The 19,889-nt window shown below is 34.9% G+C and overlaps 3 protein-coding genes across 4 annotated transcripts; 1 reads left to right on the top strand and 2 right to left on the bottom strand.

The window, feature by feature from the left end:
* Positions 1-861: 861 nt before the first annotated feature.
* Positions 862-5,801, top strand: LOC114711318 (mitochondrial thiamine diphosphate carrier 2-like). 2 transcript variants are annotated; one of them, XM_028895696.1, is made up of 9 exons: positions 862-1,065; positions 1,172-1,274; positions 1,371-1,524; positions 2,287-2,403; positions 3,150-3,261; positions 3,652-3,779; positions 4,050-4,202; positions 4,831-4,980; positions 5,361-5,801. In XM_028895696.1, the coding sequence occupies exons 3-9, from the start codon at positions 1,408-1,410 to the stop codon at positions 5,577-5,579; spliced, it is 996 nt and encodes a 331-aa protein (XP_028751529.1). In that variant the 5' UTR covers positions 862-1,065; positions 1,172-1,274; positions 1,371-1,407; the 3' UTR covers positions 5,580-5,801. The 2 variants fall into 2 exon arrangements, with proteins under 2 accessions (XP_028751529.1, XP_028751530.1); XM_028895697.1 differs by lacking the exon at positions 1,172-1,274.
* Positions 5,802-7,734: 1,933 nt separating this feature from the next.
* LOC114711329 (uncharacterized) lies at positions 7,735-9,826 on the bottom strand. The gene is made up of 3 exons (XM_028895714.1): positions 9,654-9,826; positions 9,151-9,271; positions 7,735-8,516 (listed from the first exon to the last, which is right to left on the bottom strand). Exons 1-3 carry the CDS (start codon positions 9,812-9,814, stop codon positions 8,229-8,231), a joined length of 570 nt encoding a protein of 189 aa, XP_028751547.1. The 5' UTR covers positions 9,815-9,826; the 3' UTR covers positions 7,735-8,228.
* A 2,852-nt stretch (positions 9,827-12,678) lies between these two features.
* LOC114711367 (uncharacterized) lies at positions 12,679-18,185 on the bottom strand. Its single transcript, XM_028895758.1, has 4 exons — positions 18,082-18,185; positions 17,863-17,910; positions 15,721-16,569; positions 12,679-14,475 (listed from the first exon to the last, which is right to left on the bottom strand). The coding sequence occupies exons 2-4, from the start codon at positions 17,866-17,868 to the stop codon at positions 12,679-12,681; spliced, it is 2,652 nt and encodes an 883-aa protein (XP_028751591.1). The 5' UTR covers positions 17,869-17,910; positions 18,082-18,185.
* Positions 18,186-19,889: the final 1,704 nt, after the last annotated feature.

Genomic DNA, 19,889 nt, shown 5'->3' with positions numbered 1-19,889 from the left:
CTATTGCTAGAAGGACTCCCTTGAAAAAAAATACATAAATATGAGGGACAACGTGAATTGAGGTTTTATATTTAGAACCAAAATAAAAGTCAAACGAGGTCTTATATTAAGGACCGGAGGTAGTATCATATTAACTAATTTAACTAATATTTACTAATTTAACTAACATTTTTAATCTTCTGAAATTAGTTAATTAGGTCTTACATTAAAGATTGAAAAAGTAATGATATTAAAAGTGATTTGAGCACTTTTAAAAATTATCTTTTGCATTTTACTTAACAAAATTTCTTTTATATATTTATCTTATATAATAAAAATTACTTCAAGTAAATTAAACTAAATACCTTCTTAATCTCAATCTTGTTAGTTATACTACCTCTGATCCTTAATATAATATCTTATTTGATTTTTATTTTGATTTTAAATATAAGACCATAATCTACTTTGTCTATCATATTTATGTATTTTTTTAGTCATTCTAATAATGGTAATTCTAACTAATACACATGATTAGCAAGGATATTTTTAGAAAGTTAACATCTATTTATTACAAATAACTAATTTAACTTCTTTCCTTAATCTTCTCAAATTAGTCAACTAGTTCTTATAATTGATACTGGAGGTGCTAACTTGTAATTAATTTAATACATTACCTTTAATTTTTAATATAAAACCTATAATTTGTTTTATATTATAAATATTTTTAAAAATACAGTAGATACCAGTGCCAGATAGCATTAAATTCCAAGATCTTTTGGCCCAAATAAATTGTCATATTAACCTAGAAAAATAAGAGTCGGTCCTGCAATCAAAACATGTGATTAGGCTAACGCTTAAAAACTCTTACATCTGCAGTCAAAACTTACGGTTTTCAACCATCTTCCCGTAGTCAGAATCTTGCAAAGCTAGTTCATCCGTCCTGAAGAAGACGACCCTTCCTGTTATTTTCTTTCAGGTTTTCTCAATCAAATAAGGCGGCAACAAAAGGCCCTGCCTTTTTTTCTTCATCCCTATTTGAATGTGGGCTTTATGCTCCGTAGCCTCCTCCTCCTTCCTTGACTTGAGGTAAAGCATTAGCTGATATTGTATCAATTGTTCACAAGCTTCTTGACGCTTTGTTGTCTCTGAACTTGAGTTCTGTAATTCTCGGTGATCTTGCGTCATGGAATAGGAACCCTAGTTTTCTGGAGCATCTGTAACAGGCTGCAGCTGATCGTTCGTGATACAATTGGTCCCTTCTTCATATATACTTCTTATTCTCTGGCATTGTTGACGTTGGTTTCTTTCTTCCTTTATTTTGTTATTTTTTTCATCGGTGCTGTGAGATTTCTGGTGACAGATTTCTTGAACTTGAGGCGGTCTTTTGGCAGGTTGTAGCGTGAAAGGAAGGTAGGTGTATTATCGGCAATGGGCGAGCCGAACAATGTGAAGCGGGCTATTGTTGATGCTTCGGCTGGGGCAATCTCGGGTGGTATATCACGGACAGTGACATCGCCGCTTGATGTTATTAAGATTCGATTCCAGGTCAGTTCTGGTTCGTTGCCTCTTTTTGACCGTGAATTTTAAGTTATTTCGTCTGGGTAATTTCAAGCTATACTTCATGCCCATGAATCCTCCGTCGCTATTGAGTGCTGTCTGTTGTTAAAGCTGCTAGAAACTCCACGAGGAGTGGTAGGCTGGTAGCGTGGCAGCTGGAAAAAGAATAAGACAGATAAATATGACTCAGTAATACTGGGATTTGAATCTCCTCCTTCTTCTACTTTTCTTTTCTCTTCTGTTTAGGTGGAGGGATGGTGGAGGTAAGAGGGAATATTAGCTATTGCCCGGCAAAACTTTTAATGGTCACATGTTTCTTTTCAACGATTGTAATCAATTTCCACATCGTTCGAATGTATAAACTGTGGGCTTAGACATGGTTTGGAAAGTTAATTTTATTCGAACAGATTAGCTCCCTAATAATACGGTTTATGGCCATCTGGCAGTTGCTTGAGGCAGATCTTGTATCTTATAAGCTAGGCAATATAGCTTGAATAAGAGTATGGTGTGAATTGCTGACAAGAGGTGGGTACTTTATGAACATAAAGTTGATTTAATTTGTCACCTTTCGTTAGAAATAGTTGCTTGTCATTGTGGTTTTTCTATATACCTGTAATATTAAATGTATTGTGTATTTCAGTTTTGCCTTATTTTGATTGTTAGATTTGCAGCCGTTTTTTGTTGTCTGCTTTCAAGTTGAGCAATAAGCTGAAGATGCCTTTTTTCCTTCCTCCCCTCATTTCTTTATAGGTTCAACTAGAACCCACATCATCACGGGCTTCACTACGAAAGCAATTGTATGTACCATCAAAATATACTGGGATAGTTCAAGCAAGTAAAGATATTTTTAGAGAGGAAGGCATAAAGGTAGGAAAGCTCAGCTTCTTTTATCATTGTTTAATTTTTCCTCGACTCCTTCAATGTATTGGAAAATGAGCATGCTTATGACTATATATTATAATTATACGTACATATATTGTTCTTCCACTTGCATGCTTTTAAAAACAAAATCCATAATATATCAATAAATGTATGATGTTAACAAAAGTGATATACTTGCATGATTAAACCAAAATATACATTGTTTGTTCAAATGTACCCACGCATCACCTCAATGTAATCATGCCTCACGCAGCTTCAAAGCAGCAGACTCATGTTCCTCTTTTTCCTATGCAGTTATTTGCAACAATTTCTCTGCAATATCTTAAAATATTTTTGATCTGAAAAGCACATTGAACATGATCTCTTCTGGTCGATTTACTTCTAGCGTGATTCTTTTGGAAACTTTAAATTGTTAGGTGTTTTTTTCCAAGCAATGCACCTAGTGATCCCAATCAAATGGTTTCTTTTCTACTTCTTCATTTTCTTATCGAGAGATGCAAAATATGCTCGTGCATGCGTTAAATAAAAGAATAAGTTATAATGTTCACCTTCCTATTCTCCTTACAAAAGCTGGCTATTGGCTTGGTTGTTTAAGTGATGGCTTTGGAGATCTCAAAATCCCTCCTTCAAGTTTGATGACATGTTTTTTCCTTTTGTCTGGAGACAAAATACAGATTATTTATTTGTTTTTACTGTGACACGTCTTACTGTCCTTAAATTGTTTGTTTCAGGGTTTTTGGCGGGGCAATGTGCCAGCATTACTCATGGTTATGCCATATACGGCCATACAATTTACAGTTTTACATAAGTTGAAGACTTTCGCATCTGGTTCTTCCAAGACAGGTATGTGTTTTGTAATTCAATTGTTGTCCAGTGGACTTGAGCATTTGAGCTTTAATAAGCGATCTGAATTGGTATGCCAGGTGTCTGTTAGGTTATTTTGTTGGCAATTAGTTGTTTGTTTATGTCATCATTATCAATTATTGCTTTAAAAGGATAAGTCCATAAACTCATATTTATTCCAATATCTTGCTCTTGCTAAACTATAGTTTGCTAATGCATTAAGTAGTTTAGAGAAGAATGCTGTTGGTAGTATAATTGTATGCATATAGTATATGTGCTGGTCAAAACCCATTCCATTGCTCATTTTAGAGATATTATTTACTAAGAGTGTCCTGAATTTTTTTCTAACTAAAGGTTTATGTCGTTATCACATATCTTCTGTTGCTGCAGAGAATCACATTCATTTGAGCCCATATTTATCCTATGTCAGCGGGGCATTAGCTGGGTGTGCGGCTACCGTAGGGTCATATCCCTTTGATCTGCTCCGAACTATATTGGCTTCTCAAGGTGAACCCAAGGTATAAACTTTATTTACTTATTAGATGCATTGTCTAATTAGTTAAATTTCCCAATATAGTTTTTTTTATGCCATCATTTATTTCCATTGGCCTATGCCCTACAAGTCTAACTTTAATCCCTTTAAATATTGAGATGCCAAAAGTTTGCTGCCCCGCGCATTTGTGCTTGACAAAATTCCATTTTTTTTCTTGCTTCCAATTGGAGGTTGACGTGGTGTTTGTGGACCTGATTTTTGTAATGATGCTCTGTAAATATTTTCTGCCGTTCAGGTATATCCAAATATGAGATCAGCATTCCTTGATATAGTCAGGACTCGTGGCTTACAAGGCTTGTATGCTGGATTATCACCTACACTAGTTGAGATTATACCCTATGCAGGCCTACAATTTGGCACCTATGATACATTTAAGCGTTGGACCATGGTAAAATTCCAGTCTTTTCTGCTGATGTTTTTTCCCTATTAGTTGTCACTATGCCTTGCATGCATTAATCTTATTTAAGTAATTGTGAAGTTGACTTGGGGATTTTGTATGACCCTGCACTGCAGCTTATTCTTGCTTTTTATGCACCTTTTTATCCAATAATTGTCTGAGTGCTCTTTAAGGTTTCTCTCGCTCAATGTGAAATCTCCATTGTAGATAGAGATGCTTAATTCTTCTATATCTATGAATTACTGTATGATTTACATGACTCCTGTCATGCGCACACAAATCAAGTTATATGCATTCATAATGAAGCCATTGACAGCAGTTTCTGCTAGTCTGAATTGTAGCGTGTCCGTGTGATTAATTATGCCTTGTATCTTGTATAAGATCCTCATTTTGTTCATTTAAAATGAAATTGGTGCAAAATAGTGGCAGAAAGGTCAAGTGGGAATTATCTCACCGCAGAATTTTAAATATATTTAGTTTTCCTCTTCTGGTAATCTCATGAAGGATTTAGTTGTTGGATTCATCTCCCGTGCCGATGGATATTCCTTTTTGGTTTTTCTCTTTGTGAGCAAATTTTTGGAACTTACGTATTTTTTTGGGTCATACACTGTTATTATAGGCATGGAATCGTTACAGATATTCCAATACAAGCTTGTCCTCTATAGAAGATGGCCTCTCTAGCTTTCAGCTTTTTATTTGTGGACTGGCCGCTGGGACGTGTGCCAAACTCGTCTGTCATCCACTTGATGTGGTGAAGAAAAGATTTCAGGTAGATCTCTACGAGTTTTTGAACGACAAAATTTTGATTTAGATATTTGGCATTAGCCTTTTCAATTAAAAGTTGACATGTGGAGGAGCTATTTTGATGGAGTTAGTAATGTGCTGTCAAATTGATAAAAATATTTACATTCATACTTTCATTGAAAAATCTGGAAGCAAACACTTAAAATATCTGATATAAGCCTTCTCCATTTTTATTCCCTGTTACTAGCACCATGTGACTAAATATCAAATAAACTGGTGTTGACCTTATTCTTCGAAATTGATGCCTTTTGTGTCGTCTGAAACAAGCATACGATGACATTCAAAAGACATGACATAGGTTATCAGCCTGTTTGATGCTTCATCATTAATCATCATTTTCTGCAGATTGAAGGTCTTCAAAGGCATCCGAGATATGGAGCTCGAGTCGAGCATCGTGCATACCGAAACATGCTTGATGCTATGCAACGGATACTACTGTTGGAGGGTTGGGCTGGCCTATACAAGGGGATTGTCCCTTCAACTATAAAAGCTGCACCTGCAGGTGCTGTAACATTTGTTGCGTATGAATTGACTTCAGATTGGTTGGAGTCCATACTGGCATGATTTTTGACACTTATATTTTTTCTATGATTATTCAAATCATTTTTTGGCCAAGCTCTAGAAGTTTAGATTGTTAAATCCCTCATAGGATAGGAAGAAAGCAAGATGAACATGCTGATTTACTCTAGTCATACTCGTATGGGTGAAGCTGATAAGATGACAAGTGGTTCTTATGATGGAGGGAAGTTCATAGACAAAGCTGATCATAGTATACTGTTTTTTCTTTTTCTTTTTTTTCTTTATCCCTGTGGAAACTGTCAATGGTAGATTCATACGGTTCAAATGGCTCTTAGTATTGATGTCAATTTTTTTTTTTTTTCATACATTGAGTTTGAGAAATGAGTGTTTATTTATTATTTTATAATTGTGATTTGTTATTGTAAGTTGAATTGAATATTGATTTTGATATCCAAAAGCAAATCAAAAGCAAATTTTGCAAAATAGTGCGTCCACATTTTTTTGGTGTATTTTTTTCTTCTTGATTAGTCGAGTGGCAAATTTCCCGGAACAGTGGAACCATAGTGTGTCTATCCTTTTTCTTTTTTATTAGTCAAGTGGGTTGAATTTCACGGCAAAGACCAAGTTTGTAATGGTGTTGACATGTTGCTTTAGGGTGTGTTTGGGATCACATTAGTGACTCCAAAAGTAATTTCTACACTGCAAAAAACTTATGACCATTTATCTTGTTTGGATCCGCAATTGTCTAAGAAGTCCTTTTCTTTTCTATTGCACGGTGGAGCAGAAGCTACCAAAAGTGGTTTTTTCAGTACATTATGGTGCGGCAACATCATGAGCTCCTTAAATTTGTTACCTATCCAAGTTGTCCTTCTACCCAAAGACAAGATGAAAATTAACAAACTTTTTTTCTGCAAATGATTATGAGATGCTCTGTTTTTCTTTGCTAGAAAAGAAGCAAAGAATCTCAGAGATACAGTGGTGGGTCTATGAATGATTATGAGACGCTGAGGTGGGGAGAGGGATTTTGAGACGTTGAGGTTTGAGAGGGATTTTGAGATGCTGAAATGGGAAGAAGTCGTGAATGATTATTATTGCTACCATCAGGGACAAATTGACAGAGGCAAGGTTGGGGAGGGATGGAGAAGGTAGGCAATGGAGTGAGGAGTGAATTGATTAGAGATTTTGAGGTTTAAAAAAAGTGTCAGAACCTTCTTTATTTTCTGTTAAGATATCTTTTTGTTTGTTATTTTATTATCTAAAGTCTTTTATTCAGCTAAGTTAGTCCAAATATCTCTAATCTCAAGAGATTATTCAAATATATTTGTATCTTTTTATTGTATTTATTTTTATTATTTAAAATTTATATACTTTTTTTATCCATTAAACATATCTAATTAAGTACTTTAGAACTATTTTTATTTTTATAATTTGTTAATTTTAATATTTCTCTTAAAATTTTCACATTATGTACATAATATATATGTCATTTAATAAAATTTATATCCTTTTCAGTCATTTTATATCTAAACTTGCTTTTTTTAATTACTCATCTAATCAAGTTTTAACTGCTCAAACTGATTTCTTTATAAAAACCAATTTAAACATAAATTGCATTATACTACTTGACTTTTATCCGTGAAAGTCAGATTGTAAAAAAAATTACTACTCCACCGCTAATCCAAACACACCTTTAGTTGGGTTCTGTGTTCGTATTATTATTCTTCTTAAATACACACGAGCATGTAAAAAATACTACTTCCAGTTCTAATTATAAGACCTCATTTGATTTTTATTTTGATCTCAATTATAAAACGCCAATCTATTTTGTCTCTCATATCTATCTTTTTTTTTAAAAGCAAATAAGGATGTTTTAGGAAACATAATGCCTATTTATTACATATAACTAAATTAGTTTTATTAATCTATTCAAATTAGTCAACTAACTTTTATATTAAGAACGGGAAGCAGTATTTGATGTTCCATGATAGAGCGAGGTACACGTGGTTTTATTTAATTCGCCATTTCTATCCTTGAACGAAGTTACAACAAAGAACCGCACTTTCCCCCACTGCTGGAGGTACATTTGGATTGACAAAAATGAATGCAGTTTTGACCTTGTTTCCATTCATAGTCAACTTCGAATTGGATATAGACATGGTTAGCACGCACTTCGGTTTTTTCTTCATTACCTTAAAAGATGAAGAAAATTAACCACCCTTGCATATGGGTGGACAGGGACGCTCAACCTGTTGGCGGCAAGACTAATTATCCAAGAATCTTTACGTAAATACAAAGCAAACAACACACGATATGTTGCCAGGCAAAACTCCCTCGTTTCTTATTCTCCTGAAAGCACAGCTCGAGTCAGATTCCTTGGCATTATAAGCCTGAAGAATGAACGAACACGAAATCAAACATTGGTTTGCGGGTCGTTAAAACTTCCCCCTAGATGAAATATCCATGACTATGACCAACTTTTCTGGACATGGAAATAATCCTAACAAAATTCAAGTACTTGGGCTTTTCCGTGATAACAGAACAACACAGTCGCCTAGAAGTCGATAAACACCTCAGATTCACAGTATCACATTCGAGCTTCTGTGGAAGATTTTAATCATTTTCCAAAGGGTAAGACCCCATTTAGTCTTCAAACCTGTTTAGAACTGGCTCTGTCAATAGTTCTCTCAAGGTCACTCAGCTTCCCGGTCTGTTCTTTTCTCTATTGATATCTTCAAGAGGGAGTGATAGGAACTGCAAGATCTTTTGAATCTGCACATTATCAACCTGGAATCTTTCAGCAATCTGCTGGACATCCATTCGTCCGTCGTGATCATCAGCCTTGCCTTCATGAAGGAGGATGACATGCCTTAACTGTGCCACATTTAAGGTGCCTGAAGGAACAGGCCTTTCCTCGTACCTGCCAGATTCCAGATTTGTGTTTCGCAGTTTTGGCATAGGCCTCTTATATTTCTGTACCACAGCCTGTAACCATTAAATCAAACCACAAGATGAGCTTGTCCTAACAAAACAAATAATAGCAGGACATGCTTTGCGATTCAGGCTGTGTTTAACTTTTCCTTATGTCAGGCGCAACACTTCAGCCTGTGTTAGTCACTATTGACCACAGCATTTTGTGAACTTGTATCAGTTAGAAGGTAGAGTAACCCCAAATAAATTTCTGAAATCTGTTGAACGCCAATGATAATATCCTAGTTTCACTAGTAGACAAGGAAATATACCATGAGCTACAAGTGTTGATGCTGAAATTACGGTGCAGCTGTCAACCAGGTTACATCTATTTTGCTTATTAACAGCCAAGAATTTTTTTTTTTTAAACATTGAGATAGGTATCAATCAGTAACATACTGCCAATGTTGAATTTATTGAAAGATTTTATGTCCTTGAGAGATATCAAGCATTATACAGGCAGGTGATTCCCTTGGACCTGAGCTTAATTAACTCTTTTTACTAAGTCAGCATACCAAGATCAACATATATGATAGTACTGAGTATTCAATTCCCTTTTTCCTGTAGTGGGAAGCTCATAGTCCCATTATTGTAGAGAGGCTTCAAAATTACTATTTTATGTATGGAGTGGAAACATTCATGAACTCACCTCGCCCATCTCAAGTTTCCCTCCAGGCTTTGATGTAATTCTACCAACCATTTGACCAAGCATAGAATCAAATTTAGGATCTCTTTCTTCCAAGACGTTGTCAGCATTAATCCTAGGACGACTACCTTGAGGCAAGAACAATAACAATACTATCAGCCACAATGAAATGGTAAGTAGCAACAGCAACAATAAACAACTCAGACAAACATAAAAAATTGGCTTGTTTCAAAAACCTAATACGAAAATCCTCGGTAAGCCCTCAGGAAAACAGACAAGTGACGACAAAGAATCAAATATATATCAATTACAAAAGTTAATTTGGAAAAAAAAACTCGACATTCAGTGGCCTCTCACATTGTTCAAAGTTATCGTCAGCAATGAAACAGAGCATCAAATTGTCAGGATAATCCACCAGCTGCGGCAATTACAACATGCTTGTATATACAAAACAGAAATTAAGTGAAAGGAGCAAACTGTTCCACAATCCCTTGGCACACGTGTACTTACCCGCTTCCACTGCATCTTGTTCGCCGGACTTCGTGATCTCCGGCTTGCCAGGAGGTGGAGGCCTCCGATCGAAGCCGCTCTTGAGTTTCGACGGCATCGTATCAGCAGCAGAAGGAGCTTGGAATCTTCCAGATGCTCGACGAAACGCCTGACCCATCTTTCGTACGCCACGTCCCGCTCTTACTCGAGTCCTCCAACGCTATATTTATAGCTCTGTCTCGCCCCTGTGCGGCCATAATGCACAGTCGTTTTTCTTCCTCTTCTGTCCAAAAGGCAAAAAGGTATTAGCTACTAAATGGTACTTTATCGGTTAATCAACTCACTAACTTCGAAAATCCACATTTAAGCCAGTACCGAATTAGGTAGCGTTCTTTCTGTCACCATTCACTTGGTAAAAAATAAACTTACCAAAGAATTAAACATACAAGACTCGTTTAGAATAATTTATAAGTATCTTTTCAATCGTGATTTATAAAGTACGAGATAATTATATGAGTAGAGTTTTTGTCTTGATTTACATAAAATGTGTTTACAAGTGACTTTAATTGTGATTCCAAACAGAATCATAATAACCTCATGTTTAAATAAGATTTAAAAAAGTGTTTAATGCAAAGCGGTTCAATTATTGTTTAATTTAATTATAGCTTTTCTCATTATTGTTTTCTCCAACAACATGATCCAACCGAGCCTCTTACGTAAAGCGTGGGATGTTGGTAAAATGGTGATGATAATGATTTGATCATTAAAATACCTTAAATTAGACCCTTTTTATCTTTGACGATTAAATTTTTAACTGAAAATGAAAAATATGTATAATCGAGATATTTAATTAGATTCGCGCAAAAAAGATTTCATAAGATGATAACATATTTATTTTAAAAAATTAAAATTGTTAAGTTATTTAATGTGAAATCATGCGACAAGGATAAAGTAAAATTTAAGTCAGTATGGTTAAGGATAAAAAATTTATTAATATAACAAAATAAAACAATTTTGGTGTTTAAAAATAAGGGAAAATCCAAAAAAAAAACAGAAAACTCGGAAAATACTAAATTTCAAGTCAGTCTTATTTTCTATAGTTTAATAGGTTTTGGCTACATTTAATAAGGAAATAACAACACATTTTTATAAGAGTTCCTGATTTGGGATCAAAACTTTATTAACATAATGATAAAGTACTACTTTATGGTATTGGATGGGTCATTATACTTGGATTGAATGTACTAGAAAAATACTTCAAAATGCCGGATGAAGCCTACCCATTTATAAATACTTGATAATTTTGCATTATCTTTTACATATTATTATGTTTAAAACTTAATTTAAAATTGGGAGAATCCCAATTAAATCCAGCCGAAATACCTAAATTTAGATTTAGGCCTGTACTTTTAACAAATTCCTAATTAGACCATGAGATCTAATTAGGGATTTTTAGATGTTGTTAAATAACGAGAATGCCCTTCTTCAATTAAAAAGAAAATTTGATTAATATACCTCTCCTAAGTAATTCCTTATCTCTTATGATTTTTTTAGACCAAAAACCATATAAGTAATTTTACGATGTTTGAAATTTGTATATATAACTTACACTATTAAAAATATTTTAATAAAACATGTTAAATTACAAATATAAGTAAAAATATAAATATAAGTAAAGTTTAAATAATTTTTTTTTATTTTCAGTTTTTATAATTTACGTTAGTTTTATTTATTTAAACAATCCAACTGAAAATGTAAATGATTACGATTTAATATTAAATTTTTATTATAATTAAAATATTTTAAAATTTTAAAATAAATATTTACAACCTAAAAAAATATTTATTTAAAGATTACTTATATTATAATTTGAAATGTTTATGAAAATATTTTGAAGATTTTAGTTATATTACAAAATTTCAAACACTAAAAAATTATTTATATTTTTTTGTCTAAATATTAATAATAAGAGATGATGAACCACTCTAGAGGGATAAAATAATCAATTTTCATTTTTAACTAAAGAGGGGCATTATAATTATTTAACAATATTCAGCAATTCCTAATTAGGTCTTATGTCCTTATTAAGAATTTGTTAAAAATGTAGGCTTCAATTTAAATTTAAGTATTTCAGCAGGATTTAATTAAGATTTTCCCTTTAAAATTTTGATTGAAATTAAAATATTGAATTCTTAAAAATTATTATGATAATGATGATAAAGCCAATTTATTACGTAGGATGTAATATTTGTAGTTTTAGATTCAAAACTACAGCACTACTCACGCTATCCCACTCTCTTCCACCAGCACGAACTGCCTCTAGATGAATAAGCAACAATATATTGGTTTTAACAAATATTTGTTTTAAAAAATCCAGAGGAAATTAGCAAGAACAAATGCAAATTCTCATCAGCTACGAATGGAAAAATGACCCCATATATATACATGCATGTATGTATACTGAATGGTTGGTGTCAACCTGAAGAACTCGCGGACACACCAAAGGAAGGTAAAAAGTCTAACGCTAGCTGCTAACTGCTCCTCTCTCATTTCCCATGTCAATATTCACAGGGTTCAATAATCTCAAACACCTCATTCTCCAGCATATTTTCTCGGACAAAGACAAAACTAAAGTCATAATCTGCATTGAATTGCTATGTATTCTATTTATAACAGGGCATGGAACTGAGAATGGGGACAGGAATTGAAACTAAGAAATGAGACAACTTTGGAAGACTAGTTTTATTATGCTTTCAAGCTCAGAACTGGGAAGACCACAAGCATTTCCTTCTTGTGTTTCGGCTTTTCAAGTACCTTGCAGCTCAAGGAGCCTCGTGTGTAAGAAGTCTCTGGCAGAGATTTGAGATCCATGGTCTTCGTTTTCTTTTAAGTTTGTATCTATGGTCATGTATGTTCCGTACCAAATTAAAGTCTGATAAGACTCCTTTCATGTCATGTGCTATGACGTTATTGGGAATAAGTGATTACAATTCTTCCCGGGCAAAAGACTGCAGAGATCTTCTCATGGTGAGTCCAGCCCCTTCACCCTTCGTTAGACTTGAAGCCTGTTAAAATCACATCTCCATTACCATTGCACATAACATTTGTTCTTTCTTCCTTTTGGAAATCTGCTCCACTGCTAGTAGAAGTCTCACCTGACTTTTTACCACGCACACGTCGGGAAGGTTTAGGTGATGGACTGTCCAGTAGATAATCCCTACCTTTGCGCTTCTCCTTTCTGTCCAGATATCCAAAGGCAAAAGCTTCCAGCACTTTTGCTGTCAGTGGTCTGTTTCTTGTGCTCTGCCTTCGGGTGTTCATGTTAGGCTGCTCAGAGTTATCCTCAGCAATGGAGATCGTGGCTGCACAGGAATCATCTGTGTCCTCCCTGGAGTTATTATGTTGTCTCTCATTTGTTTCGGCATTGCAAAGTTCATCAGCTTCAGCTTCTGCTGAAACAGGCATGTTAAGGTCAATCATGGTCCGCTTCCGGGGTTTCTCATGTTGATCATCATGGCAAGAAGAGCTACTTGCAGGAACAGCTTCCCCGCTATTGATTTGACTCGTGTTTAATGAAGGATCGGCAAAAGTCTTGATCTCCTGTGGCGGAGGATTAGCGATCTCTTTATTCTCCACTATTGGATTTTCTCCCGAGAAAACAATCTTGTCAGAATTTGAACTGTCACAACAGCTACTTGCCTCTTCTTGTTTCACTCTTGCAGCCACAAAGATGTTGGCAGCATTGCAATTTCTCTCTGCACGGCTACAGGCACTTAATCTCCTTCGTCTTTTCGTAACAGGGGCAATAACATTTTTGTCATCCAGAACCTGTCTTGAGCTTGATTGGAATTTCATTGAATTTTTTGTGTGTGTGTTGCTAAACAAACCTGTCTTCCGCTCCTTGGAGGTAGTGGAACCCACCGGAAGCCCCTCACTTGAGGGGTTATTTTTGAAGTCATTAATCTCAGTAGAGACTTCCCTACCAATTTTACCTTTGGTAGATTTAACCATAGCAGCATTCTCCCTATCACAGCACATTGTATTGACAGATTCAGATTCGTTTGTATGCTCCTCCGAGGTATCTTCATTGTCAGAATCATTTTCAGATGCAGAAGGTAAAACTCCCACTGGTAAGCTTCTCAGTTCTCTCACCTTTGACATCTTTTCACTGGCCAGACTTGTGTCCACAACAGTAAACTTCAATACATCCATGCTACGATTTGGAGTTCTTGGCTTGAGATAACAGTGGCGTTGCTGATCAGTGGAATTTTCTAAGTCCAGTTTTGTTTCATTTGTCCACCCATTTCCTTCCAGACTTTTGCAATTATTGTCAGTTACTGACTCAAGCTCTATCAACTCTGGATCTGAAGCAACTTTACCTAGGACATCACTAACAGAATCGAAATAGTGATTTCCCTTCACCAGTTTCCTTGTATACTTTTTGACTCCAGGGACAAGAAAGACCAGAGAATTCTTACATGGGAGAGCATAATTATGACCGCCAGGTTGCTCAGAGTGCCAGCCTCTGGCAAGTAAACGCGGCCAGACAGCTTCCCAGAAGAGATCACTTGATCGAGCTTTGCTTAATCTGAAATCACCTGTTAGAAAAGTTATTATTTCAGCGGGTGTAAGCATTGAGCAAGCCTTGCCCACTGGTATTTCTGGGCGGCCAGAAAGTGCATGATTGGACTTTGAAGAATCTGTGGAGAAAACTGTGAGATCTTCCTTTCCTTTACCAATCCCTACAGCCTCAACTAGAGCATCAAGCCCCGCTAGAGCCTTCAAAGTTAAAACATAGTCTTCTAGAAGCATTTTGCCCTCCGCAAATGTCTTTGACACCTATCCAGTAAAAGAATTTACATTCGAAAACTAATTAGTAAAAGCAGAAATCGTTAATCAAGATGGCTTTTATCTGAATACCTAATTAGGTTTCATATGCAAAGATTTTTCAACATGTTGCACAAACTTTCAAGCAAACAAAAAACTGTGGCATATTGAGAAAATCAGTTCATACATGAAACCACACAGAAAAGCAATAGGTAAGCTAACAGAATTACAAGTTAGACAAGAATCCAGGTTGAATGAACATAAAAGGGGTGAAGCTAAGCTGAATACTTAAAAATCAGCACAAGTATAAATCCTTTCCAAAGAACAATATACATTGAAAATTTATTTCCACCCTCAACCAAAATTCATCATCACTTTATTTACCACTATCATTATGAGATGTTTAATTGAATGAGCATTTGCAATCCTATGAAACAATTCCAATTTTGGAACACCTTCCCATCATTTTGCAGCCTAGTAGGGTTAAATGGATGACATCCTTTTCCAGTTTAAGAACATTTGGAATAATCCCCATTATTTCCTTGCATTAGTGAATAAACTGTGAGAAGTTTTTCAGATCGGGGGATAAGAAGGCCTTAAATTTGTGCTATTAAGTACAGGGTTAGAGTTTAGGGTAGGAGACAGATCAGAGATGTTGTGCAATTAATTACCATAGAAACCACCTTTTTCCATTGCTCTATTCACAGAGAGAAGTCCCTTATAGACAGTTTGTCAGAGATTTGGATTCATAGTGGGTTTCCTGCTATTATCTATCAGAATAAAAGTTGTTAATCAGTAAGATGGGTGCAAGTATGAACTCCACTTTCATTATCTTGAGCCTAAGATGGATTGATCTACTAAGATGAAGCATTATCAGCTTTGTGATGTCTGCTTACTAGTGTTTGCAAGTCCATTTACAAGGCTCTATCAGACAGGTTGAATGAAACGTTTTCTCAAAACACCTCAACAATATTTGTGATTTTATTGTAGGCAAACCAATTTTTCATGTAGCTCTAGTAAGGAATAAGATGTTGGATACTGTTCAAAGTAGAAAATAATGAACTGAAGCCTTGATATGCGCAAAGATGCAACAGCTGCATCAGATGTTGATTCTGTAATGCCATAAATTTGAGGTAGATATGTACCCTTCCTTGATGGTACACTTTCTGGAAGCATGGATTTACACAAATGTGTTCATATAGTTGATGCATAAACGATGGATTGAGAAACCGCAGACTAGAAAGAATCAATCAATACCTCAAGTAAATGTTTGCAGCATTCCTCTGATAAATTGGGTAGTAGACGAGATAGCAGTTCTTGTTGCCTTGCTCCAGTAAAAATTTTCTGCCCATAAATGCATTTTCTGCTTCTCATTTTCCTACATTCTGACCACTTACGATATTTCTCAGACCTGTAAAATTTTCCATAATAGAATGACAATATGTCCCTCATCTTCTTATTGCCCATAAATCTTTTCACTTGAACCAGATTCTTCCCAAATATATACAAGCTGAGAATGAACCTGGCCTCTTCTTTTTCATTCCAGGTGTCACATGAAGACCCAGGAACGAGACAGAAGCCTTTGCCTTTATTTTTCGCATGCACCTCAATCATTGTTTCCTGCTGCATATTGAAATTCGTAGATTCTTCCATGTTGGTCCTATTGACCGACAAATTGTCAACGTCCTCATGTTTAGAATTTGATTCATTAGAATCTGAAGAATTAGGGCCCTTTTTGTTGCATTTTGCTTTTGAAAACTCAAATTTATTAGCAATTCCACCTGATTTGCAAGCATCTTCCAGTGGCTTGTGCCTTTTATTCCCTACCCCGATATCAATCCAAGTTATTGGTATAGCCAACCCGACTGAAAAATCATGGGGAGTAGCTGCAGTGCTCTCCACATCATTTACGTTCTTTTGTAACCAGCGATAATCAGATTGTGACATTAAAGGTGGGATTTCAACCTGGTACTGTTCACCCACCCGAGGAAATATGTCCTGATCGATATATGAATCAGAAGCATCAGAACCTTCTGGCGAAAGTGATTGCTCATCTGTGTGCTCCTCAATGCCATTCACAAGGTCATTAACTTGAACTGCGTCCACCTAGAAGGAAATTAGCAAATTTAGAGAAAGCATCATAAAGATATAATTCTTCTCATTGCCGTCGAGAAATTACCAGGAAAGTTTGATTTAAGACTGAAAGAGTTTGCCTTTTTCTTTCTGTAAACAACACTCTCACTAGACAGTGCAGGAATGTTTTCATTATGACCTAACAAAGGAAAACAAAGAGGAAAGGAACCCCACTTTGTCAAGTTATCAACTATCCTCGTTTTTTCCAGTTCTAAGTAAATACTGTTATTTTCCCAAGCAAATGCCAACCCCAGAGCTTCAAAGACACCAAAAACTTTTCACTTCCTTAAAGCTTCATTTCAAAGTCAAAAGAGAACCGAAAGTACTTCCATCAGTCAATCTAAATTGTATACTAAGACAGGCCACAAATTTACAAAAGCGATCTGATGCTTTCAGCTAGCGATGGTGTTTTAACAAAACGGTCCAGTAGCATTTGGTTTATTAACATTCCAAGACCGTCTGATGCACATCATCACATTATTTATCCCAGTTATTTCAAGTTTCAATCAGATAAAACCAGAGAAAATTAAACTAACAATAAAATGGAAAGAAATGGTCAGACGTTTACAGAAACTAGAAAATCAATAAGTATAATTGGTACCCACCTTATGATGATCATTTATATTTCGCCAAAAAATTAAAAAAGGACTGTATACCTACTCCCGAAACTACAAAGGTCCCGAGTTAAATAACTGGTACAAAAAAGGGAATTGAATGAACTTATCGCGAGCAGATTTTCCAAGTTTATCATGTTAACCTCACAAGAACAAAATCGAATATGTCAAGTTCAGATATTTCTGGAAAGTAAGTAGCACCCGACAGAAGAAAAAGCAAACCCAGAACGAAGTAACGAACCAGATCCACTGCCTAACCCGAAATATATAAAACGAGAGCTACCCGACATCCAAAGTCTCGAACTTCACACAAATGCATGAAACCCATCGATCACATTACTCTCGAAAGCCAAAAGCAATACAAACTCGACGAAAGAAGCGCGATACGAAGCTCAAACCCGAGCAGAATAACAAAGAAAATAAGAAAAATACGAGAAAAATATTCACAGAGGAAAATACAAGCACCGAGAAACAGACAAGAACAGCCAACAGTTCCCCAGAGAGAATTCCAATATGATCCAAGAAAATTCAAGCCACAAAACGGAAAACGAAGTAGGAGAACGCATTGACGAGTACAACAAAATCGTTCAGGAATTAAGCAAAGCACAACGCAGGTAAAAGAAAAGGAAAATAAAAAAGATTCTCACAGTACCTCCATGGTAGAAGAAGAACCAACCCAGACCCACGTGAAGAAGGAAGCCTGAGAAAATGGGTCGTCATGGTTACACACCGATTGGCAAGTTAGAGATTAGAGAAAACAAGGAAAAAAGTGAATATATAGAGTTGAGGGGAAGGAAAACACAGAGACATAGAAACTACTATACACATATAACACCCAGAGAGATAGATTGAAACAGAGAGGGAGTGGTACCTGCGTTTAAGGAAGGAGAGCTTTCATGGCTACGAAGACTGAATTGGAGGAGACTGTATTGAAGGGGTCGAGAGAACGAGAGAGAGAGAGAGAGAAGAAAAAATAGAAAGTGAAAAACCAAAGTCGTTCTCTCGCTATAGAGAGAGAGAGGCAATACAATACTCTTAATATATGCTAAGTTTTTTGAGAGAGAAAAGGATTGTGATGTGGTCCGCTGGGGGTCCGGGAAATACAAACCCACGCCCACTTGGCGCGTGCATGAACGTACTACACGTGGCTTGCGAGATTCTCCTTTTTTCCCCCCTTCCTCTCTTCCTATAGAGCAAAGTCTGCGAGATCCTGGTTTCATTAATTTCGGTGTGAGCATCCAGCTTCCTTTCACTGTTTGTGATAATAGCTGCTTGGTATTATCATTACAGGGTAAAATTACTTATAAAATTACGTGACTTTTTAAATTTAATCTTCACTCAAAGTGACGACTACAATGAAATGCTCTTTCAGAACCAAAAGCATGTCAATACATATTTACTTTGTCCGTTTTTTAATATAAAACCTAACTATAAAATTGATATCGCTCATATATATATATATAACATATTTTACGTATTTATCAATTTTTTTAAATTAACCCTATTAATATTTTTTAATAATAATCAAATAAAAAAAAGAGCAAGAATTAAGAAAGATGATTAGGGTGTTTAAAAAAAATATTGTATTAACTAATTTAACTAATATTCTTAATCTACTTAAATTAGTTAACTAGGTCTTACAATAAAAACGAGTATATGTCAACAGCTTATTGTAATTATGAAGTAAAAAAGAAAGGTATATTGTTGAATATCTCAAAAAAGATTTGCACATATATGTGTGTGTGTCTAAATTTAACAGAATAAGATTACACGATCTTCTTTTATAGATGGAAGTAGAATTTTCTTAGATTGGAATGAAATCAGATTTAAGTATTATAATGTGAGAATAAAGATACTGATAATTTATGGAATAATTTTTATTAAAATAAGTATGTCAAAAGACAATGATGATATATTAAACAAAAACAAAAAGAAAAAGAAAGAAACATACTGCAATAATCAGCACGGAACCGTAACATCATTTAGTGCATATGAAATTCAAAGATTAATCAAAATAAAATGCTGTGAAATAAATATCATCTAATTGGCAAATACGTGACATGTATATTTAGCTCATCAAGTCCTAAATGGGAATTTTGCTGCCACTGCAAGGAACTTTTCTTTTATATAGATAATAGATAGTCTTATTATAAAACTTTAAATTATGTGCAAGTATATTATGTTAAATTTTATAGGCAAAATAACAGACAAATTAATAGTAATTAAGTTATTGCATGCATTAAGGAGTTAAGCAATAAGGAAACCATGAATAATTAATTAGGACTGAAAAGCGTATGATTATCTATGATTGGAGCGTTAGTTTTGATAATATATTTAGAAAAGCTTCGAATTAACTTATGTATTATTACTATACTATTTAATTAGTTTACTTATCAAACTTATCACATGAAAACATATTTTAAAGCATTAAATCAATATTGGTATAGCTTTTTATTTATAGATGTTTGATTTAGCTAATTTACGCTGTACGAAGTTTATTTCATAAAATGCAAAAGTGCTTTTAGGTAGGAACTAAATGAATACATAGAGTTATATACTCATTTTTTTTTCCCATAAAACGAACACTTAATTAATTCTATGGTATCGATATGATATATTGTGTTACTTCCAAGATCAGTTAAAATTAATTAAATCAAAATATATTGCCCTGACAACGCA

The sequence above is a fragment of the Neltuma alba genome, unplaced genomic scaffold, assembly GCF_004799145.2.
Source record: "Neltuma alba isolate B1F8T4 unplaced genomic scaffold, ASM479914v2 tig00011289_pilon, whole genome shotgun sequence".
NCBI lineage: Eukaryota > Viridiplantae > Streptophyta > Magnoliopsida > Fabales > Fabaceae > Neltuma > Neltuma alba.
This window is presented reverse-complemented; position numbering and strand designations above follow the sequence as displayed.